The sequence below is a fragment of the Panthera onca genome, chromosome F1, assembly GCF_046562875.1.
Source record: "Panthera onca isolate mPanOnc1 chromosome F1, mPanOnc1 haplotype 2, whole genome shotgun sequence".
In the NCBI taxonomy this organism is placed as follows: Eukaryota; Metazoa; Chordata; class Mammalia; order Carnivora; family Felidae; genus Panthera; species Panthera onca.
The window spans coordinates 9,714,738-9,739,102 of record NC_138355.1 but is presented as its reverse complement, the minus strand read 5'-3'; the positions used below and the strand labels follow the sequence as shown (position 1 = coordinate 9,739,102).

General features: G+C 38.2%; 1 protein-coding gene across 10 annotated transcripts in view; it reads right to left on the bottom strand.

The window, feature by feature from the left end:
- Positions 1–3,653: 3,653 nt before the first annotated feature.
- Positions 3,654–24,365, bottom strand: part of CEP170 (centrosomal protein 170) — a 125,744-nt gene continuing 105,032 nt past the window's right edge. For 5 of the 10 annotated variants that reach the window (XM_081791852.1, XM_081791856.1, XM_081791847.1 and 2 more), the window contains 6 exons: positions 20,291–20,468; positions 18,086–18,256; positions 13,520–13,608; positions 7,874–7,967; positions 7,106–7,157; positions 3,654–5,489 (listed from right to left, as the gene is read on the bottom strand). In XM_081791852.1, coding sequence (XP_081647978.1) covers positions 5,200–5,489; positions 7,106–7,157; positions 7,874–7,967; positions 13,520–13,608; positions 18,086–18,256; positions 20,291–20,468 — 874 coding nt within the window. In that variant the 3' untranslated portion in view covers positions 3,654–5,199. The remainder of the gene's footprint in view (positions 5,490–7,105; positions 7,158–7,873; positions 7,968–13,519; positions 13,609–18,085; positions 18,257–20,290; positions 20,469–24,365) is intronic. The other 5 variants (XM_081791849.1, XM_081791855.1, XM_081791851.1 and 2 more) reach the window with 4 other exon arrangements.

Below are 24,365 nucleotides of genomic sequence, written 5' to 3'. Positions count from 1 at the left end.
AGAGAGAGAGGGAGACACAGAATCGGAAACAAGCTCCAGGCTCCGAGCCATCAGCCCAGAGCCCGACGCGGGGCTCGAACTCACGGACCGCGAGATCGTGACCTGGCTGAAGTCGGACACTTGACCGACTGCGCCACCCAGGCGCCCCTAGCTGCGTATTTTAAAAATAAGGTATGTCCATTGTGTTTTTAGACATAATGCTAATGCACACCGAACAGACTACAGCATAGCGTAAATCTTTTCTATGCCCTGGGAAACCCAGCACTTCATTTGACTTGCTTTATGGTGATACTCACTTTATTGCAGTAGTCTGGAACCCAACCTGCACTATCTCCAAGGTATGCCTGGATACGCATCAATACGATATACCTATGAAGAGAGCAAGAGCGAGAGCGAGCGAGCGTGCTGTATGGACAGATCTGTATCTCTATATACCTACGCAGAGGGGGATATACAGAGATAGATTTATGTGGAGATCGGTCCACAATCCACACACTTAGATGTGTAAAAATACGCTTTCTATAAACCAGCGAAGTTTTTGTTTCAAGTACCCCATCACTGCAGCTAGGAGGTTTGGGAGACATCCCTCTGCCCCCAGGTTAGGACAGTGTACCGAGCTGTCCGCAGAGGTCACCTCTGAGAGGCCTACTGTCCTGGGAGCCTGAGGCTTCGGTGCCAAGGTACTCCTGCTTTCTGGTGGTTAAGTCAAGGGGAGCTCCCACGCTGCCCCCAGTCTGCTCGCCACACTACACTGGTTTTTCCTGGGGGTATTGCTGTGAAGCTATAGCAACCGCTTCCCCCCCCCCACCCCCCCGCCCCCGCCCCAGGACCTGGAGTCCTCATCTTCTGCTGTGCAAGGAATCCTCTCTTTCAATTCCAGCTAAGAGACTGCATCAAATCCAGAATGTCTGCTTTCATTTCTCTGAAAGTCTTATAAATTCCCCGAAGGGCTTTGGTCTTAACACTCTTAACACAGAATTAATTACAGGTGAGATTTGCTTCCTATCTTGCCACATTCCTCCTCAGAGTCTATGTATGAGCGATTGGTTTGGCCAAAGGGAGACAGATGAGGGCAAATTCCCAAAATACAGCCCTGGGTAAGTAGTGCCTGCCACAGAGAAGGGGTTCAGTAAGTGCTAGGCCTTTTTTCCTGGAAATGGTGTCATCGTCACTAGGATGTCCTTGTTCAGCCCAAAGCACGGGCCCTCTGCCTGTGGGCAAAAGTGAAATGAGCCAACAGTTGTGGTGAAGTCACAGAACTGGAGGATTTCTGGGAGAAGCAGTAAGAATAACAAAGAATGAAAGAGCCAGTGTCTGGCCAATCATTTGCTAAAGGGGACGGGAAGAGAGGCAGAATTACTGTGAAGATAGTATGTAAAGATAGTATGTAAAGAAGTATGTTTCAGCCACAAATCTGGGGAAGAGAGCAAAGAGTATAATACCTGAAGGTCAGAGAATAAAAACTAATACAGCAGGAAGATAGCTCAGAGACCAGCTGGCTAGCCGACCCCCGCCCCCCTCCCCCTCCCTTCACAGATAACGCAACAGGCTGGAGTTGAAATCGCTCGCCGTAAGCCAAAACTACAGTAACTTTAGTTGCAGGATTTCTAACACCACTGAGACTCTACCCTCTTGTGTCTTCATGACAGAGAACAAAGAGGACCGGAGCAGTCAGTCAGACCCAGGGTCACATCTTAACTCCCACACTTACTTTCTTGCAGCACGGCCAGCACCTGGTGTCCTGCAGGGATGTTGCTCCTCCTTCAGATGAGAGACAGTCCTAGCAGACCACTTACTTCCTAAAGAGTGAGGGGTTCTGCAGCACATGTGTATTTCTAGAGAGGAGCCTATAGAAAACACCTTTTAGGAGACAGGCATGTAAACAATTCACTGGGAGGAAGACGCAGGATGTAATCTTTCCATCTGACATGATCAATGTACTTAATTTTTAGTTTCTATTTTCTGTCACCCTATTCTAGAACAGAAGGCCTGTGAGGGTATATTTAAGGTAAGTGTTAGGCACTCAGTACCTATTTGTTGAACAGATCTGTGATTTGGGCTCTAGCAGAGAAGAAGAGGTTATGACAACATGGTGAAAGGAAGGTTTTCTAGAACAAGGAATCTGAGAAGGCGTTCTGGAGGAAAAGAGGAAGGGGAACCATTTCACAGTCACAGACCACGTGGACTGGCAGGGACGTGGAGAATGACCATGATGCTCTCGTTCTGCATATCAAAAGGAGAGAAACACATTTTGGCTAATGAGGGATGGGTCTGGATCCCATGCTTCTAAGTCTAGTTTCCTTTCAAAAGTTAGGGTCTGGTCAGGCAGAGATATGGCAAGCAAACTCGAGGACAGATGAAGGAGGCAAATGGCCCCGATACTTGAACGTACAGGGTCTATTCAGGAAGTAAAGATTAGTTTGGTGATTTGGAAGGAAGAAACACGCATATACAGTGGGGGAAGGGAAGAGAAAAATGCAAGTGTGTGGCACAGCCCTGTACTGTGGCCCAGTCAAGTCAGGGAAGCTTCATGAAGAAGAAGACAGAGGATATGGGACAGCAGGAAGGAAGGAGAAAGGGAAGCTACATGCACAGAGCAGTGAAGGAGCTTGACTGTCAGGAGCTAGTGGGAGAGTCTGTATCAGGTGCACACAGACACGAAAAAGGACCAGATCGTGCAAAGCCTCCAAAGGTCAAGCTGAGAAACAATGTTGAACGGTAAGAGGGAGACAGTTAAGATTCTTGGGTGTGGACGGTACGAGGAAAGAAAATGAATCCAAATGGATAGTTCTCAAATTTAGGATGTCCAAGATATCTGAAATTTCTTCTTTGTTCCCCAAATAGATCACTGTCATAGAACCTTCTGATGACTGATTCTAGGCCAGTTAAAAATAAAGGCCTTGTGTGTGCACATTACATTAGGAGTATTAAGCTAAGAGAATCAGATTTACAGAGATCAGCCAAGAAAAATTTTTCTTCCTTAGTCAAAATACTATGAAGCCTCACAATTATCACATGTTAACTAGAACTGAAGGATTTTTTGTTTTGCTAAGCCTTGGAAAATAGTTACTTGATAAACTGATGAAGTATTAGCAATTCAGATGGTAGAATAAAATGTACAATCATTGTGTAAAGTTCCAGAAACACTTTATTTAAAAATGGAGTTGTAAATGCATAACAAAATAACATAAGTAATAAATGTAACAAAAATAAATAAGGAGGATAATGTATTCATACAAAATAAAAATAACATAGTAAAAGGCCAAATGTTTATAAGTGAACAAAACCGTGTAAACACTTAAAAGGATAACGTAAGTAGAGTAGATGCTAATATTTTCCTTGACAACTCCTTACCTTCCACTTCCACGGGGGTATAATCAGTACCCAAACATTAAATAAAAGAGGGAACAATGGTGTGATTATTGTGTTCGACTTTTTCTTCAAATGGATATTGACCCTGTTTTAATGTTTCACTTATTCCTTCAAAGCATTTGTATCATTCCATTCATGTTCTTTAAAACCTTCTCTTCAGTCTTCCTTTATCAGACAGAATGGAGAAGTTAGCTTTACAAGGAGAATAGTTCATTTACCGTGTTTTTTAATTTAAAGAAAAATATGAGATTCATTATACAACAGACTTCTGTTTTTACATCTCTACAAAAGGCTTTTTTTTTTTTTCTTTTTTTTGCATCTTTATTAACTGGCCTAACAGTACAGGAGTTTTTAAATCTTGTAAGGTTTTTGAAGTGCATGGACTTAGTTTGTTTCTTGAAACAAATGTAGTACAGGATTATTGCTGAAATATTAAAGACCATTTTGTACAAGGTGCAAAAGCTGCAGTTTTAACCTTTATAGACTGATGGGGTCAAGGGGAAAATCCAAGTCTGCTAGTAATATTTAAATGAATTCATAAGATTCACCCAAATTATAGTGTTCTGGAAACACAAAGGTAATTACTTTCTTTTAAAACTTAACCAAATGTAAACTTACTGGAAAGAGAAAAGACAAGTTTACAGAAGGTATCTGTCACAGGCTTCCTGTTCAGTAGCACAGGCCCGAGCCTTCATCGTTGCTGTCCTGCAGGGTCCTTACAAATGTATAAGACGGACAGGATTTACTACTGGGTCCTACAGGGAAACACACAGAAGCAATTCATTGCTTGGGAGTGAAACTATCAGCTAATCTTATGACTACTGGCTCTCCAAGTCTCCTAATGAAGAAAATTTTAACTTCATGATCATTTCAAGGGAATTTTTTTTCGACTGTCACATATAAACTTGGTAACACAGGACCAATATACGTGTTCTCAGATTAAAAAATATACTCCACCTAAGCAGTCCAGTTTAATCTTTCTAGTTATCATTTGCCCTAAAATGAGACAAAATCTTACTTCCGTTAAAAAAAAAAATCGAAAAAAAAAGTGCCAGATTAAGCTTTTTGAAAGTGGAGTAAAACACTGAGGGGTTAAAACAAATACAGTATTATCAATCTCCTATGTACAAAAAACACAGTTAGTCCTTATTGATATATAGCTATGTCCACCTAGCACTCCCGGCAAATCTTAGTGCAAACATAATAGTTCATCTCCGTAAACCCCAAGACAATTTACGTAGCAACAAGGTTATATAAATCACATAGATGCTGGAAAATTTCAGAACACAAGAAGGACTATTTTGAAAGGTCAGTTTGACTGTGGAGAGTAACAGGTCATTGTATCCAATGGTAATGAATACTAATATAAATCCTATTATTAAGAAGCAAATATAAGTGTTTAACAAATCTGTACAGATGAAGAAGAAGTCCATTTCAGGGAGCAGCTTGGCACAGAAGACATGGGGGTCAGAAATGTTGGGTATTTAATTTGCTTGTAGGTCACAGCATGGCTTAAAGAAAAAAAACAAAGATCTATGAAGGGAAAGGATGCAATTACAGAATTCAATTTGAAAATCATAAAACCACAAAAGGCAACACTGCCACAATCTGCTTTTGCCTACGTGTGCATCAAGTGGTTCGCTAATGGTCTGCAAGGATTAATAGGATGCCACGTCACAGGTAAAAAATAAATAAATAAAATTAAGAAGACAGAGATAACAAGATTGTAGCTGACCAAGCTGTCTTGTTTTGTGTAAGTCAACACTACGCTGCTGCCAATATTCCTAGTCAATCCACAGGTAATTATTTTCAACAACCGAGAGAAAGTCATTCATGTACTGTAACGTCTTCCTCTTCCCCATCAGGGTTGAACCTATTGAAATGTATACTGAAATCAGCCTCAGACTCAGCATTCTCAAATTCGGCCGACACAGGGATAGCGGCAGGGTGGAGTACCCTAGCTTCTGGTTGGCAAAGTGTCGGTGTCTGACCCGGGCTGCCGTGGTCATTCACAGGACTTGACTTCTGCTTTGGTGGAGACGGCAAGATAGCACTGGGGAATCCCATGTTGTTCAAAGCCTCCAGAGTTCCATCTGGGTCAATCATAGCATTGATTGCTGAAGGGGAAAAAAAAAAGGAACACAGGGAAAAAAAAGAGAATTGCAGATGCAGTTAAATTTGGACGTGAACACTGCTCATGACTTGGATAATACTTCAACTACTGATGGTTGTATGATCTTAAAATTTGCCTGATCCTCTTGACACTGTATTTTAAACCCATTTGTGGTAATTCTGGGGCTGATCTACATTGGAGATTATACCGACCTGATTGCTTTCTCTGGTGCCCTGAACAGGCTCACACATGGGCCTTCTGGAGTCTGTTGGAAGACTGAGATCTGAAGATGTGGAATTTAAGAAAGATCTTTTTGAAATTTGCTCATCATTGCAAGAGGATAGGGATAATACTGGTTGTGGTTTTAATAAGCACTCCTAGATGTATTACTACTTGGATAACTGGGGATTCATTGCTAAGATGGGGTTCAGAGTAACTGGAAGGTTGGGGAGGCCCGAGAGAACATCCTCACACTTTGAATGCTACCACAAGCATGTTGTCCCTTTTCTTGGGTAAGGATGTGGGGCATCAGCCGTGTGCATTGTGTATGTGCCACTGGGCCTCAGGGACACCCTCAGAACCTCTATACTAATATCCCATGGCGGCACCCGCGAGCCACACAGACCTGGCTACTGCATGGGAGGGGCTTTCATTCCAAAAGATCCTTGAGTTGATGAAGAAAACTCTTAGGGAGTGATTTCCAACTTGGTGTTGGGCAGAGGGGGGAGTTGGCAGAAGGAAGTACCTCTGATGTTAACAATCACTCAGAGGTCCTTTTCAAAGTATACTTCCATTCTACCAGCTAACAGTCGCTGTGTTATTAGCAAGACACTTTTCCCCATGGGAGCAGAACACATAACCCTTCGGGGTGTGGAAGCTGACTGGATGTTAACAATCACTGAGCTACGGCCAACAAATAATGCCTATGGTAATTCAAGCATCAAAGACTGAGTAGAATTAGCAGTTAACTCTGGAAGCTATTTGTTCTATCGCTGCAGATCCTAGCTCAAGACACACACAGGCATTAGTGCCTAAGATGTGCCACATACCCAAACAATGGCCCTGTCAACGTTCAGGAGGCAAACAGAGTCCCTTTCTCTTTCTTCTCTCTCTCCTTTTCCAGCCCCTTTGGCCAAGATGCACTCTTTTCTTGTGGTTCATCCAAACAACTATCACTCATTTTAGAATACAAACTCGTTTGGGGTGACATCATAAATGTAACTTAAGAAATGTCAAATCAGATAAATAGTATCAACTGTCAATAAGGATTCTGAGTTGCTCACACACATTTTAATACACTATTTTACATATTTTTTATGTATTAGTATTTATATACAAGTAAAATAGATAATATATAGAATACTATGACTTCATCTACAACAGCTAGCCCACATACCCAAGATTTAACTTTACCTTTTTATTTATACTGGATTTTAAAACTTCCTTTTTATGAATAATTTGGATACGTAGAACTATATATCCATACATTACTACATTTAACCAAATCACATTATAATATAGTAAGAATATTTTAAGAGATACCACATTCTAAAGTGGCATCTTAGAAGGTACTTGTTTGAAATCATTAGCTCTTCCTACTTAATTCAGTAGTAAATGTACCTTGTAGCTGCTTTTCAACTCTTTTCAGCTCTTGTAAGATAGAAGAAATCTCCTGTAGGGAGAGCAATGACAAAAATTAGCTTACTGTAAGGAAAGCATTTTTATTTGAATAGCAACAAATCTCACACTCCTCTTATTTGGAATATTTAACATCTACATGGCACGACATCTGCAGCAACAAGACAGGAAATGATTATGATATCCCATAAACAAGATGCAAATTTTATAATCTTTAATGTTTAACTAGAATTATTTTTTGAATGAGATAATGGTAAAAGATGAAAAGTTCAAGATAATACTACTGTAATAAGCAAAGACTTTGAAAAACTTGCATTGATCAACCTCACAACTTTGTAAAACTGTGTTAAGGATTTTCTTTGAAAAATGCATGACTAAGACTCTCTGACAATGAAAATCTGTACAAATTCTTAAGGAGGAGATAAGCAATCTACTGAGTAAGAGGAAATGATTCATGTCAACTTCTATTTAAGTTTGGCCCCTATTTCAAATCGCCTATTTATAATATATAATTGTTACAACAAAAAGAATGTATTAGCGAGAAACACAAAGTTCCTCCTTCGTACTGTCTACAGCTTTGAAGCAATCAACATTTTAAGCCCCTATGACAGACAGCTGAAGGTGTAAAACTTCCCAAATCTGGGTATTTGCATCTATTTAAAACCGTAAATCAACAAGCACTTCAAAAGTAAGCATATCATTCCCTTAAACCTATTAAAATGTTTTAATATTCAAGCAGAATTCCCATACCATGCTTGAGGTTTTCACAATCGGGACTTCACTCTCAGCTCTTAACTTGCTTTCTATTTCATCCCAATTCCGATCCTTATCTTTAAATAATATTCTAGAAATCAAAAAAACATAAACATTTTACTTTTCATGTTTTAAAAATCTGTCATATGTTTAACAGTCAAAGCTACACGAGGATAAAGAAACCACTAAACAAAAACCGCAAATAAACTACTGAGCCAATATTACCAATTAGCTCATTTATGTGAGAAATCTGTATCAAAAAAAGCAAGTGTGTGGTTGTGAATACACACATACATCCTTTCACATTTATCACATTCGTTACTGAAAACCAAATATACAACAAATGTTGATGACACCCCCTCCAAATTGTTTTTATCTAACATTTGTAATTAACCATAAAATGACCACTTATTAAATTAGCACAACTTGGTTCAGAAAGAATGTGTGCAGTATAAACCTAAGATGAAATTAAGATGAACACAGACTGAATTAGGTATGAAGAATTTCCAACTGATTAAACTGTGAACATTATTTTAAAGGCTGAAAATTGGAGTACTTACTGTGCTTTTCTTTAAAAATCTTAATTCAGGTTAGATTTGTATATGATTAACCAATTAGAGTAAGACACTATCCTTCTGATAAAAATAACTGCCACACAGATAATTATCCTTACATTAGGAACTAAATATCTTAACTCAATATCTTAACTTATTAAATATCTTAACTTATTAAAAAAAAGTACCACAAAGTTTTGTCTTTCAAAAGTGGTGTCCTTCTCTCCCAAATACTTTGGAATCTTTGAGAGAGGACTCAGCAGCTTTAGAGGGATATAAATAATAGGCACCTTTCTGGTTTCCTTCTAAGATTTCTTTGTTGAGCCTGGAAATCTAGTTTAACTGACTTTATATAAACATCACCAGTGTACAAGTAAATAAATTATTACTACTGGAAGCTGATCAGTATTTAAGTAGTAAACTAAATTATATTATTTGTATTTCTTCAAAGATCAATATGGCAAGTACAACTTACTTTTGGCAAACATGAAATTCATCAACATCAAATCAAGTCTGGAACATCTATAATTATGCATCACCATTCTTAAAAGGGCAATAATGGTTCTAGAAACTGATAAATTTTCTAAACCTGAAAGGCTAATAAATGTCCTTGCCAGCTGTCTAAGAGCTGTTTTCATAATACTAAGATAATTAGGGCACTTATGGAAATTATGGGATATTTGTAAAAGAGTCCTTGCAGCATTAGGACTGGCGGGAAGAAATAGTGACTGTTTCATGGACCAATGGAGAACTGCAATGGACTCGTATAATAGAGCAAGTCCGTGCTTAGCCACAGCGTGCTAAAAATTTAGTGAATTTTGCCAGAAGATGGTTACTGGGTATAATGCTTGGGCTTCTCAAACTGTTAAATGGTACATATTTCACCTCTGCTTTTTTGAAAATGGCTTAGAATGGTCACCTGAGGTCCCTGACCCAAGAAAACCTGGAGCTCCTCCACAGCTTTAAGTACTGAAGGGATGAAAAACTTACTTTAAAGATAATCTGTAAATATTGTGGTATGGACTTAAGAAGCCAAACTTACCATTTTGGCTTTAGGAAGTGAACTCTAATACAGTATTTAAATCTAAGGAAGCAGAAAACTAGATCAAGACATTACATTAGACTAGGTCATACTGGTTAGAACTGTTTTTGTTTAAAGGTCATTACAGATCTATCAGGAAAAAATTCATAGCTTTTGAGTGATCTTCGTATTACATTACAGATTCAAAATGGTAGACTAAATGTCACCATGGGAACACATTAAATTCCAAGGATAATTCCATTCAATAATTTAACTATTAACCTAAAAAACCTTTCTTTGATAAGGCAGTTGGCTTTAGAATAAAGTCTCTGGTTCATACTCTACGACTTTCACTATCTATTCTCTAGTGCCCTTAATCCATGCAAATTAGGGTTACAAACTGGTAGTCTACCAACACAGGGCCATGCTACGCAGCTTGAGGGGGTCCTTTTCACATGGAATACTGTGAGAACTCTGTAAAATGGTTTTTGCATAAATATTTTCAGCCGTGCCCATAGAAAGCAATGGAGCAATTTAAATAGGTGTATATTGTTAGGCCCAGGTAGGCATTTGAGCTTATAACTCTTGGCATAAAAGTTAAAGACCAGTCATTCTCCAAACTGCCTGGTACTCCACACAAAAGGTTCAGGCTCTCTCCCTTAGATCTGCTTATTAAAAATTATACCTATCTTTGAATACTACCTTCCATAAAGCCTTCCTTCATTGTCCTGAATGAAAGTGATCCTTTCTTTGTCTTTATCTATAAGTGGGCACCAATCTACCACATGCTACCCTGTACAATAGTTAAGTGTGTATGTGCTTCACCTTGCTGATCAGATTGTAAACCCCGTAAGGGTAGGGATGAGGTTTTATCCTCCTTATGATCTTCCGCAGAGCCCACCATAGTGCTTTACAACACATGGTACAATTCAATGCTCACACTGAAGGCAACAATATCAAACTTGATTGAGGCATTTTTACGTATTTAACCTTTTTAAATTCTGTCAAGTTTCTGGGACAGTAAGATCAATCAACCAATGAATGAATGTGTTTTTTGGTCTCAATTTTAATTAAATGTTAAAGCCACAAAAAGTAGTTTTCTTTGGAGGAAACTAGTGAGGAGTTCAGTGCAGACTGAGAAAGATACTTGGTAGGAAGCAACAGTCAACAGGAAGAGAGAATGGTATCAGTCAGGGACATGATGAAAATCTACTGAATGAATACATGAGTGAATGGGGACCCAGTTACTGTGGAGGACGACTTGTATTTCAATAGGTGGGATGAAATAAAAAGGGATCTCCATTTACAGGTGAGAAGACTTCAGAGTTTTCCTGCTGGTAGGTCGTATGACTACATGATGAGACCTACATGTACTTTTATGGTAACGTTGGCTATTGAGAGGACCCTATTAAGGTATTAGCTTTCTATGGTTTTTTATGGTAAAGTCCAAACTCCTGAACAAATTCAACCTACATGGACCCTCCCTTACCTCTCCAGGGTCATCTCTCATCACCCCCGGTCCTCTTACTTCACCCAGGTTTTGACCATCTAACACCATGCAAAATTTAGTTATATGGGTCATCCTTCTAAATTTACTGGAAGAGAAAGCAAACTGCCTTTACAGTAGCTTAAAACATGTTAAAATGGTTGTGTTTTTAAAAGAACACCTTAAACACAATATTTTAAAAAGGTACTTTTGGAAGAGTTTTAGAAAAGAATTATCTAAATGATTTCTCTTAAACTAGATAGTTAGCCTTGAAATTCAATAACACAGTGTTCAATGTGTTTTTACCATCATTAGGTACTTATCAAACACTGATGAAATGTATTATTTCAACATACAAGCAATATAAGATTGTGTGCAATATTACAATTCACAAACCATATTCAGACATGGTTTCATTATATCTTAAAATTTTATTTACAGGAATCAGAAATTAACCCACAGCACCAATGAATTTCTGAAGTATTTTTACATAGTTTTTATACCTTGAACCTTCTTTTATACCTTGAGCCCTTATCTTGATATCCCTTAAAAATGTACCAGTTTATCTCTTCATTGTATTGCCTTGTAAAAAATATTAAATTTCTCCTTAGGTTAAAAAGGATAATGTAATCTACATTGTCTTGTCCTATTTTTTACTTTTTAGATTTTTTTTTTAACAAAAGTAATACAGAACATGGTTAAAAATACAAGTATTTCAGAAAAAAAGCATACATATTATATGTAACACCTATTATGTGTGTATGTGAATGTTCATATACATATAATTCTTCCCTCCAGGTTTACTTCTTAAAGGTTTAGGCCTCATAATATATTTACTCTTCTATACCTTGGTCTTTTCACTTAATACCTTTACCTTTACAAAAGAGTTCTCAGAGAAGTATATTAACAGCGTCTCCAAATACAGTTGCAACACGAGGCATATTACCTTCACAGTGACTGCATGTTTGGCTTTTCTTAAGGAGTACCTTGTACATTTAACTAATTTAAATAGTTATTTTAATGACTACCATTATGCTGCCATCCATGTTTTTTTTTTCCAAGATAATTTACCCGTATCAATTTTCAGATCTTCCTATAAATTTTAAGTAAACTGAACTTCCTACAAAGTAATAGTAATTTAATATTCACTCATGAACAAATAGTTACATAGTATATTCTAGGTACTTTATAATTGGACAAAGACCACTGCTCTCATGGGATTTACACATTAGCTCACTTACTGAGCATATCCACTTAAACGAAGTTAGCTTTTCCTGCTATCTCCATGTGATTTGTCTTCATTATTTTGCTTTAATCATCTGATTTTACTATTCACAACTTCTATTCCAACCAAGCCCAATCACCCCTTTTTCCTTTTTATTATTAAAATCATTAGTTATACAGAATAAAAAGTATAAAGACAATATAATTTAATTGGATCCTTTCTAAATTAGGAAAATGTGTCCATTTTAAGGTTCGTATTTGATTGTAAAGAAATCAAATTAGTTGCATGTTATTTATAAATAACACATTCTGTAATTTCTGATTTGGCTTAGTGAGCCCACTGTTTTTCTTTTAATCATACTCAGTGACTAAGCAATCCGCACCCTTGGTATCATCTTAGGTAAGGTATGTGTATGTGTCCCCCAGTAGCTACATCACTTCCAAGTGTGCTGATCCCACCACCTTCTCTGAAAAGTCACAGTGCTCTCCTTCACCACAACAGCCCATCATCCTAGGAGTTGCCAGTACAACATGCAGCTGGACAAATTAAGTCCAACCAACTGAAATTTGTAGGGAAAAAAATTTTAAGCCTAACCAATTAGTTATTACACACGAACTAACAATCGTGCCTGCCTAATACCAGGAGTCATGCCTCAAGTTTGGCTCAAGTACTCACTGTAGTTGAAGGTGGTAACATTGTTATTCTGAATTTAATTCCACTAAAATTATATTCTAGAACTAGGACATACTGGAAGGATAATGAACCAAAGGGATAAATAAATGAAATAAATATTGATAAAAATAATCTTATATGGGAACAAAATCTCCAAATTTCATCAGACTGAATGATTTTTGACTGCATATTATTTGTCCTGCACTGTTTTGATGCCCTCATAATTGAGTACACAAGGCAGACAAGTAACCAGGCATTCTGAGTCTTTTAAAATTATGCAATACTGTCCTCTTTACTGATGAGGAAGATGAAATTAGACTCAACTTTCAGGTCTTATAAAAGCCACCCCCAAAGGTCTGTTAAATACTTACCTATTATTTTGTGGAGGAGCAAACTGTTCCTGGTTATTAATAAAGTTAACCTAAGTAATTAGAGCTGTTAACTCTCAATTACAAAGGGCTGATTATTTAGGACATTTCTTTCCCTTTTTGCCCCCTGCATGTGATCTAGCTTATGGCTGTTACTTACACCTACAAAAGACAAGGAATGGGACACTGGCAGCAGGAAGACTCAGTGCCACCGGCTTCACTAGCTCCTACTAGCTGTGGGGGTAGCAGGCTCGCACAAAGTGGCACACGTGTCTGTTAATAATGGAAGCTGGGAGGTTCCAGTGACAGAACAGTACCTGATCTTTCCAGCTGTTTTATCTATAGACTGTCTTATCTTCCTAGAAAACTGAAAGACGGATGACAGCAGCAGATTATCTCCCATGACCTGAAACATCCAAAGAAATTATATTAAAATATTACCACTGTATTGTAAAACCATTGAGAACACCAGTCACAGCCCACTATGTTTAGGGGAATTTAGTATGTATGCTAATTTTAATAAAAGGTCAATGAAGAATATAATTAGAATTAAACTATATAACTCAACTATATAACTAAATTGAGAAAGAGAAATAAATATCAACAAAGGAGTTCCTTTTTTAAAAAAAACTTGTCAAGGTTCCATGTTATTTTGGTCCACACCACTTTTAAAAACCAATCCATATTATCTTATCTTCAATGACTATCATGATCCTCTTTCTCATGCCTCCAAATCAAATGATAATAAAAGGGAAAATACAAATAATTTAGAATGCTAAGTTTATTATCTATTCTTTCACCAAATAATATGAACGTAGAGATGAAGAAGGTTACAATCCTGCTCTTTGGAGCAGAGTCTAGTGGGAGAGATAATTTTTAAAAATTTACTCAAAAGAGGGGCGCATGGCTCAGTTGGTTAAGCATCTGACTTCAGCTCAGGTCATGATCTCTCAGTCCAGGAGTTTGAGCCCTGCATTGGGCTCTGTGCTGACAGCTTAGAGCCTGGAGCCTGCTTCAGGTTCTGTCTGTCTGTCTCTCTCTCAAAAATAAATGTTAAAAAAAAAATTTACTCAAAAGAGTAAGTTTTTATTATGGAGGTTGGTACCACCCTACTTGAAACTTATGGGCAAAACTAGGGCTTGGCAAACTTCTGTAAAAGGCCAGAGTGAAGGTTTCAGGTCATCTGGTCTCTGTTACAACTATTACCAAACTCAGTGTTATGAAAGCAGCTGTAGATAACACACAAACGAGCAGGCATGGCTGTGCTGAGATACCGCTTTATTTATAAAAACAGGTGGCAGGCTGGATTTGGTCTCCAGAAGCGAGAAAAAGGACTGAACTTGGGGCTCGATGTGGGTTCCCAAATCACCTCCTTGTATGTCAAAACTGTATTTAGACTCTGCAAGACAATCCAAAAAATAAGATATGGCCTTGGAGGTTAAGAAGCTTTAAAGAGCAGTGTGGGAGTTAAAAGTACCTAGGAAATACTGTTAAATATTTTATCAAAAAGAACATAAATAAGTGCTAACTTTTGTGAATTGGTGCCAGGCAAATTCTAATGAAAGGGAGTTCAGTGAAAGGAGGCAGAAGTAAGGAAGGCACCATGGAAAATGAGAACCCGAGAATGACAAGGGTTGGGGGATAAGGGCTGACAAGTCAGTGGGGGATAAAAAGTTACTTAGGATGTGATCAGCAACATACAGGCAGTAAAAAGGCTACATAAACATGATTTTGAGAGCCTTGAGAAAACAAGCCAAAACAAGAGTGGAAGACATGTGTCACTTAGGCCAGGGCAGGGAGTGTGTGTTAAAAGCATCTAGAATAGGGCACCTGGGTGGCTCAGTAGTTAAGCACCTGACTTTGGCTCAGGTCATGATCTCAGGGTTTCTGAGTTCGAGTCCCACATTGGGTGAGCTTGAGCCCCGCTTCGGGTGAGCCCCGCTTCGGGTAAAAACATGAGCCCCACTTCGGGTGAGCCCTGCTTCTTTCTCTCTCTCCCTCACCCTGCGCCTCATGGGATTCTCTCTCTCTGCCCCCTGCTCACTTTCGCCACCCTCTCTCTCACAAAAAAATCTTAGATAAGTAAATAAAAATAAACCAACCAAACAAAAGCATCTAGTATATAGTGCAGTGGCAGCCATGGAGCTAGCTGTGTGCTTTCCCGTTGGGACATTTTTTTCTACTTAGTATTATGCAAACATACACATTCTTACGTACTTTTAGCTCCTGTTCCTTAAATCCAGGGATGCACAGGATGCCAGCCTATGACCAAACCCTTTTTGCCCTCTGCTGCTTTCTACAATCTTCTCCTACCCATGCCCTAAGGCTTTTTACCTGTACCACCCCTGCATGTCGTCCTTCAATTAGCTCGTTCCATGGTGCCATTTGAAATAGCCAGTTTCTGGTGAATAAACCAAACTATATCCTTGAATTTTTCCCAAGCTCATTTCATCTAATTTCCATTATCATAAACCTTTCCAATAAACCTCTCTTTACTTGATTTGTCACTGCCACATTTACTTAATAATTTTTATCTGCATTGGTTCACAAGTATATAGAATTAATCACAATTCTTTTTAAAAAAAATTTTATGTTTATTTTTGAGAGGGGAGGAGGGGCAGAGGGAGAGGGAAACACAGAACCTGAGGTAGGCTTCAGGCTCCAAGCTGTCAGCACAGAGCCCGATGCGGGGCTCCAACTCATGAACCGTATCATGACCTGAACTGAAGTTGGTTGCTTAACCAGCTGAGACACCCAGGCACCTTTAATCACAGTTCTTAATTCATGACATAGCTCACTAGTCCAACACGGACCACTTTTTCTTTCTTTCTCATGAATAACGTAAGAAGCACTTATGAATCTAACACCAAAACAAAGGCTAGAATGCAACAATAAGCCATTTGCTCCCGATGCCATAGGAAGAGGATACTTGCCTCTGACCTCAAGCTGTGTGATTTGGTTTCACCAATGGGACAGTAGCAGACACGACATGAACGTGAAGTGTGCCTGCATGGTGGGGCTTGCTCCCTTGTGTTTCTGATACAACCACGACAAGAACATGCCTTAGCCAGCCCACTCGTCCAATCAATAAAAGACACATGGGGCAGACCTGGACTCAACCTATAACTTTTTTTTTTTTTTTTTTAATAAATTTTTTTTTCAACGTTTTTTATTTATTTTTGGGACAGAGAGAGACACAGCATGAGCGGGGGAGGGGCAGAGAGAGAGGGAGACACAGAATCGGAAACAGGCTCCAGGCTCCGAGCCATCAGCCCAGAGCCTGACGCGGGGCTCGAACTCACGGACTCACGGACCGCAAGATCGTGACCTGGCTGAAGTCGGACGCTTAACCGACTGCGCCACCCAGGCGCCCCTATAACTTTTTTTTTTTAAAGATATTTCAAAGTTTATTTGAGAGAGAGAGAGAGAGAGAGAGAGAGAGAGAGAGAGAGAGAGAGAATGGGGAGGAGCAGAGAGAGAGGGAGACACAGAATCTGAAGCAGGCTCCAGGCTCTGAGCTGTCAGCACAGATCCCGACATGGGGCTCGAACTCACGAATTGCAAGATCATGACCTGAGCTGAGTTGACGCTTAGCCGACTGGGCCACCCAGGCACCCCTCAACCTGTAACTTTCAATTGTCCAGCTGAGCTGTCCCAGTTAACCCACAGGTATGTGATAAATTTATGCTTACTGCTCTATGCCAGTGAGATTTTTGTAGTTTGTTATACAGAAATAGCTGACTGATATAATCTACTTCTACTTCTGTGGTTTCCCCCTCCCCATTTCCCTACTGCCCTCCACCCAAGTTGAACAGTATCTTAAATTCCATTCATCATTCCCTTGCTTTCCTTTTTATATCATGTGTTACTTCCATTTCTGTCCTAAGTATATCTTTTCATTTTTAAAAAATGTATGAGAAAGAATCACATTATACATCTTCTGAGAATTACTTTTTTCATTTACTGTTATACTGTTAAAATTCATCCATGTAGTGGCATAGTGCTGTACTTCATTTATTTTTATTACTCTGTAAGTATTCAATTTGTGAACATACCAGTTTATACATTCTCTTTCTGCTGATAAAAAGTTAGACAGTTCCCAAGTTTTTGTTAGGCCCATAGCGGTACTATAAATATTCTTTTGCATGACTTCTTTTGGCAATAGGAAAGGGTTTCTCTTGAGCCTGTACTAGAGGTAAAACTGTGTGATATGATCATGTGACATGTTTACATTCAACTTTAGGAAATAATGTCAAACTGTTTTTCCAAAGTGTGCCAATTTAACCTCTAGTGGCAACACAAAAAGGAGTCTATGTATCCAAGCTCTCCAATACTTACTATTTTAAGATTTTTAATTTATTGCCAATTGAATAAGAATCACATTTTCGCCCTGAAATGTATTTCTCTGAATACTCATGAGGTTTAACATCTCTATTTTGTAGACTTCAGTTAATTTCTCTTCAGTCAAATGCTGTTCATGTCTTTTGGAGATTTTTCTGTGGAGATTGTTTTTGCCTTACTTGATTGGTAGGGCCTTCTTTATGTATTCTGTATACTACTCCTTCATTGACTGCATGTTTCACAAAGTCTTTCAATATACTCTAATTTATCAGTCTTTTATTTTAAAGCTTTTTTGTGTCTTTTTTTGAAAGACATTTACCTATACTTTTAACTAAAAGTTTTAAAGTTTTGCTTTTGCCCTTTAGAAACTTAACTCATTTGTAGTTGATTATTTTGTACATGATTTAATGCCAAGATGAAACTTCACTCTACTCATAAGGGCAAGCACTTTTTTCCCCAGCCCCATTTATTGAACAGTTCCTCCTTTTCCCACAACAGGACATGTTTCCTCTGACATTTGTTAAAGTTTGTGGTTTACTTACTTCATCTCTGCTCCAGGTTCTCCGCCTTGTAATTGTTAAGTGATCAGGAGGCTCTGTTGGTTGAGGTCTTGGATCATTAGACCGACCGTTGTTTCCTTCTGGTGTTTTAGAATGAACTAATGGAGGGATCTTTCGGAAGTTGAGGCTTTCATCAAAAACACGATCAACCAACTAATAGGACAAAAGCATATCCTTATGAGAATAATTTGGGTAAGTACTGATATTGGCATTATAATTTTTTTTATTAGACAGAAGTTATTACATTCTCAAGTAGTAACAGAAGCATGATATCTTCAATAAACCAATTACTCTTTCTTTTTATAAGTTCTTCAAAGGTGCCTGTTTAATAAAATAGATGTTCATCTACACAGATTTTTAAAATCCAAAATACAGAACTTTGTTAAGTTCAATCCTTCCATGGATAAGATTTCCCCCAACTGTAAAACAGATAGTAAATAGAAAAAGCTGAGCCATGTAGATGGACAAGTTCATTTTACTCACAATGCCTTACCAATGTAAAATAATGTTTCTTTTTCTTTTAGTTTCCTATGTTGTTTTTTGTTTTTCTTCCCCAAATCCAGGTGCCAAATTTCTTCACAAATACATAAATTGCAAATTCCAATTAAGTTTACAAAGGAAACAATTTTTAAATCCACAAAGTAAGTATTTTGGTCTTAGGTAAACTTTTAACAATGCTACAGCAGTTACATATTCTAGTGAAAATGACATACTGCCATCTACAGTGCAAATTATACACATCCAATAATACAAAGTAACTCAGGTTTACTGAAGAAGGAATAAATTTTAGTACAATATTCTAAGATAAAACAAAAAGGAAAAATGAAAGTCTATTCAATGAAATGACTGAGTAATTTTACTGGGTCTGCGTGAGGGTATAATCATGTTAGGTAACATTTAGTTAGATAGCTGAGGAAATAATGTCTTCATCGTTTTAAATGTACCAGAAGAATTGTGTATGTCTTGCCACCAAGAAGATCCTTTTGTTTTTCACCAATGAGGATGATTTTATATACATTTACAATTGATCAATGTGGTAACAAAACTCTACACAGATTCACAAAAGCTCATTTACCAACTTAGACAACACATGAAGGTGAAAAACAACAACTACAACAACAAAAATGACCATTAAAGAACTGGATTATAAAAGGAATGTGACAAAAAGCAAAGGAAGAGATTATTAATAGAGTTTGTCAAAATCGAATCTGTCAAAAAGGCTAGCCATTTGGAGCTACTATTGATGACATTATTTTATAAAATTAACGAAGCACATTAGAGGCTGGCATTTTTTCCTGTAAAAGGCTAGATAATAAATACTTCCAGCTTTACAGCCATACAGTGTCTAACTACTCATTTCTGACATTATATCACAAAACAGCCAGATAATTAAACAAAAGAATGTGGCTTTGTCCCAATAAAACTTTTAATTCATTCTCTCAAATGCCAATCTTTTGCTTGTATTTCTGCACCAGATCGAAAGCCAACATGTCAGAGTACCATTTATTTTTCATTATCCATTAAAGGCACCCTCTGGAGCAACGTTAGAGAGCCAGAGAGCAGGAGGTTCCGGTTTGGGGAGGGCAATAGTCTCTACGTGCTACCTTGCATTCCAGAACTTACAGGAAGGTTTCAAAACTGAATATGCATGTATTTGTGTGTGGGTGTGTATGTGTATGTGTATGTATCTTTGTGTATCTATGTGTGTATATCTTTCAGTTTTCAAGGTATCCTTAAGCATATATGTGTAATTTTCAACAGAATTATTTAAAGTTAGTGGAAACTGTACAATTTTTCCTTTATTTGCTATTAGAGGTATCTACTAGCCAGCTACATATAAAAATGCCTTTTTAATTGAAGTATTTTCATAGCCAAATTTTATGGAAGTGTTATACAATCATTTATCAAATTTTAGTTTGCTTTTCAGATGTCATTTACAGTCATATTTTCCAGTGAAACTGTATACCAGTAATTGGCAGACAAAGTACCGGTTTTAAATAATTTTACAGCTTCATGGAATAATAGACCAAATGTTAGCCTTTGCTAGTTTTGTTACAAAAACATAAAAAGAAAAATTTTAAACCAAAGTTGGAAAATGCAGAGCTTCATGCAAACAGGGAGGGTGGGTATAACTCAAATAAACTCAGCAAAAGGCTAAAAGCAAAAGAAACAAAGAAAAGGAAGAACCTTCTGCATCTGTCCATGAAGATCTCCTACCTCTTCTCTAGTGTCTATGGCAGAGCCCGGGGTGGTGGCCGCAGTGCTTACTGTGGTGCTGGGGGCGGTGCCCGACGATGTCACTGAGTCTATCTCGCCTGCTACGTCGTTGATTTCCCGAGCAATGAGGGCAAGATCCTGGCTGATCCTGGTGATAGTTTCAGAAAAGAAGTTTAATCTCTTTTAAACAACAGGTCTAGACACAATCATTTGTGATAGAATCCATTACATAAGCTCGACATCTAATTAAAGATCTGTACCAAAAACTTAAGACTTTTTGGAAATCCTATCAACTATTTTGATACTCAAAAAAAGCTTTCAAGCTTTAATTCCAAAAATTAATAAAATTAAATTTCACGTCACTTTGAAAAATATGTTAAACACCTTGAAGTAGTGACACATCTTTCAAAATACAGTTAATGTTAACGACCAGCACTAACAGATGACAGCTCTTAGACTTGGGGGTGGTAAACAGAAGAACCCAAGGAGTCCATGAACCTGGATAAGAAGGAGCAATTACAACTTCATTCTCACTAACCTCCACCTGAAGCTTAGCATTTCTTTCAGTGAGAATTCGGGTAACAAACAGTAGCAGAATTAGTGATACTGGGGTTTTTTCCACCCACGGAAATCATAGATAGTATGGTTGCTATAGGTGTCCCAGAGCCTTTCATCATCACTGCCTCAAGATTACTGCGGTCATTAAACCCACAGCAACAAAGTTCCAGGTATTACTCTGTCACTTTAAAAATACTTTGATAACATCACAAAGAAATGCAATCATACTGAAACACAACGAAGTAATTTCATGTTTATGTATTTATTTAGTTTTAAAGTTTTAAAAAGTTTATTTTATTTTGAGAGACAGAGAGAGCACAAGCAGAGGAAGGGCAGGGAGAGAGAGGAAGAGTCCCAAGCAGGATCCCAACTGTCAGCTCAGAGCCTGATGCGGGGCTTGAACTCACAAACTGTGAGATCATGACCTGAGCCAAAATCAAGAGTTGGATGCTTCTCTGACTGAGCCACCCAGAGTCCCTATGTTTATGCATTTAGAAGCACTGTTCTGAGGGGCAGCTGCATGGCTCAGTCTGAAGCTGAAGTGTCTGACTTCAGCTCAGGCCATGATCTTGCCGCTCATGAGTTCGAGCCCCATATCGGGCTATATGCTGACAGATCAGAGCCTGGAGCCTGCTTCGGATTCTGTGTCTCCCTCTCTCTCTGCCCCTCCCCTACTCGCTCTGTCTCTGTCTCTCAAAAATAAATAAAAACATTAAAAAAAAAAAAAAAAAAAAAAAAAGAAGAGACACTGTTCTGAGAAGAGATCCATAAGCTTCCCCCAGGTGGCCAAAGAGGTTAGTAAAACCCCGACACAGGAGTCTGTTATGCACAGCACCTCACAGTACACATGAGGTCATTTGAGAGGCACAGTGTTCTTGTGAGGTAGGCCTTCTCTAACTGAATGTGAATGAGGACACATTCTCAGAGAAGGTGAGAGGCTTGCTCATGACAACACAACTTACAAATAGCTAAGGCAGAGGGCCACATTCCAGGTTTAGAGCTCATTCCCGGAGAGCCATTTATTTGTGTCATCAGCCACACAGATTGTAGAACTAAATAAATATTAACCAGTGATAAGCAAAAGAAAAAACTGATTTTTCTCTATTTTTAAAAGAGAGAAACTTACATAATCTACTACTGATATTCCTGTTTTAATCAAAAAGATTTCAATTCAATGAGACTTGAAAAACTTCTAAGTTACGGACCTACTGAACTCAATTTGGGTTTTGAAATGACAGAAGGTTCAAATGAAAGCTTCTTCAACTTTAAAATCGAAAGCAGAAGCAAAGTAACATGTTTTGACTTGAGCAAAATGTAAGACTTCCAAGGAATGCAGTAATTGCATAATAATTTAACTACAGATTAAAAAAAAAGGTGCTAAATGAAAGCTTATGGCCTACCAAGAACAATCTGTGGTCACTTCCTTTATTTATCAATACAAAAAGGTAGGAAGAACACCAATAAACACTTTCTGGTCTCTTATTATGTTCCAGGAACCGTGTTATGACCTAAGGGCTATAATGATGGAGAAGCAGATAGAGTCCCTGCTCTCATAAGCTTACAACAATTGTAATGAGCACCATTACATTATAATACAGTCAAAACCACTATTTGATAGTGAGCACCATTATATTTGTTTTTTAATTTTTTTAAAGTTTATTTATTTTGAGAGACAGAGAGAGCAGAGGAAGGGCAGAGAGAGAGAGAGAGAGAGAGAGAGAGAGGGAGAGGGAGAGGATCCCAGGCAAGCCCCTGATATGGGGCTTGAACTCACGAACCGTGAGATCATGACCTGAGCCAAAACCAAGAGTCGGACGCTTAACCAACTGAGCCACTCAGGCGCCCCGTGAGCACCATTGTAAAGAAGCTTTATGCTCATTAACTGACTTCATTCTCACAGCCACCCTGCAGGAGGAGAGGTATTCACCATCTCGTTTTACAGAGGAGGAAAATAAGGCTTAGGAGAAGTTATGTGACCATTTTTTTGGTCAAGGTCACAAATGGTTAAGTGGTGTAACTAGATCTTTTTATTATGTCATGCTATATCTCACATAAAGTGTTCTCTAAGATGATATATTCAATTTCTGCATTTCTGAAACAAATGAAGTAGGATGAAAAACAGAATAACCAAGCTTAATGAGACAAAAAATAGATAAGCATGAGCTTATCCAAAAAATCTATTTTTTGCTCTCAAGTTTTGTATGCAGACTTTTGTACAATGAAGCTTCTGATATTTGTAGAAAGCAGGAGTTAATTAGAAAAAAATGAGTCAAAAAAAACAGACAATAGCAACGTCAACAGGTCATGTGGTAACAACTGTACCAACACGAACAACTCTTAATGTGTGTATACACAACATACGTTGTTCACTTGGCAAGCACCCCAAAGCCACCTTTTCGTTTGAGAGTGTATCGTGTATATGCCAGCAATTTCTTACACAACAATTTGTATCTGAAAGTCAACTCAGTAATACAGACCGTTAGACTGGTTTAAATCCACATGGCTTAAAAATCTCAGCACCTACTAAAACCAGCATTAGGAATTCTAAAAAGCAAAATTATCAAGAAAATCAAAGTTATAAATATCTTCAAGTAGAAATAATAGATTTATGATTCAGTGTAAAGTACGGACCTATTCATAAGGTTGTTAAATCGAAGCTTACGAATTCCGTAAGCTTCTAGGTTTACACTCACTGGAATATTTTATAATAATGTATTTCTTTACATCTCTTGTATCTGTGCTTTTTTTCAATGCTTAGATTTGTAATCCTCGTTCTTATTCTTAGTCTCCACCCCCATCAAATCTGCTAGGAGGGGAAATTCTAAAATGATGCACACATTTTATTTGGAGTTTTGCAATCCATCTGCTTTCATTGCTTTCAGATACATGGCTGAAAAATACACTTTAAAAATTAAAATCCCAAAGGCAAGTTTTATTAACACAGTGCTACTTAACAAACCAGAGGGAAAAGGCATAAAGTCATTAGAAGTTAAAAGGCCTGGCCCATTAGCTGTCCCGCTACGGGTAACAAGACACACAAGAGACAGGAGTAATAAAATGCACATAATAAAGACAGAACCAAGTGAAAGTGTCACCTCCAGTTCCCCTGCACTTTCCCCTCCGCAGCATCTTTTCTGTTTGGGGGCAGGGAAGTGGGTGTGGCCCGGAAGGAGGGGTCCAGATTTCAAAGAGGTGGCCCCCTAAGGGGAACCATCAGGTGCCTCCTGAGCTGCAGCAGGTCCCCCCTCCACAGGAAGGGAAATGATGTCAGGAGAGTGAGGCCAGCCGTGCCCACAAGAATAAAAAGAGGTAGAAACTCCCTCACTGCAGGCGTCCTGTGGTCTCCTAATAACTCAGGGATCCCAAAGCACATACATATGCCTGTTCCCTAACTGGAACTGGCTTACAATGCTTCAATAATTAGTCTCCCAAAAAGTGATTTATATGGTAAAATAAAAATGTTTAAGAAGCACAGTGAGATTAAAAG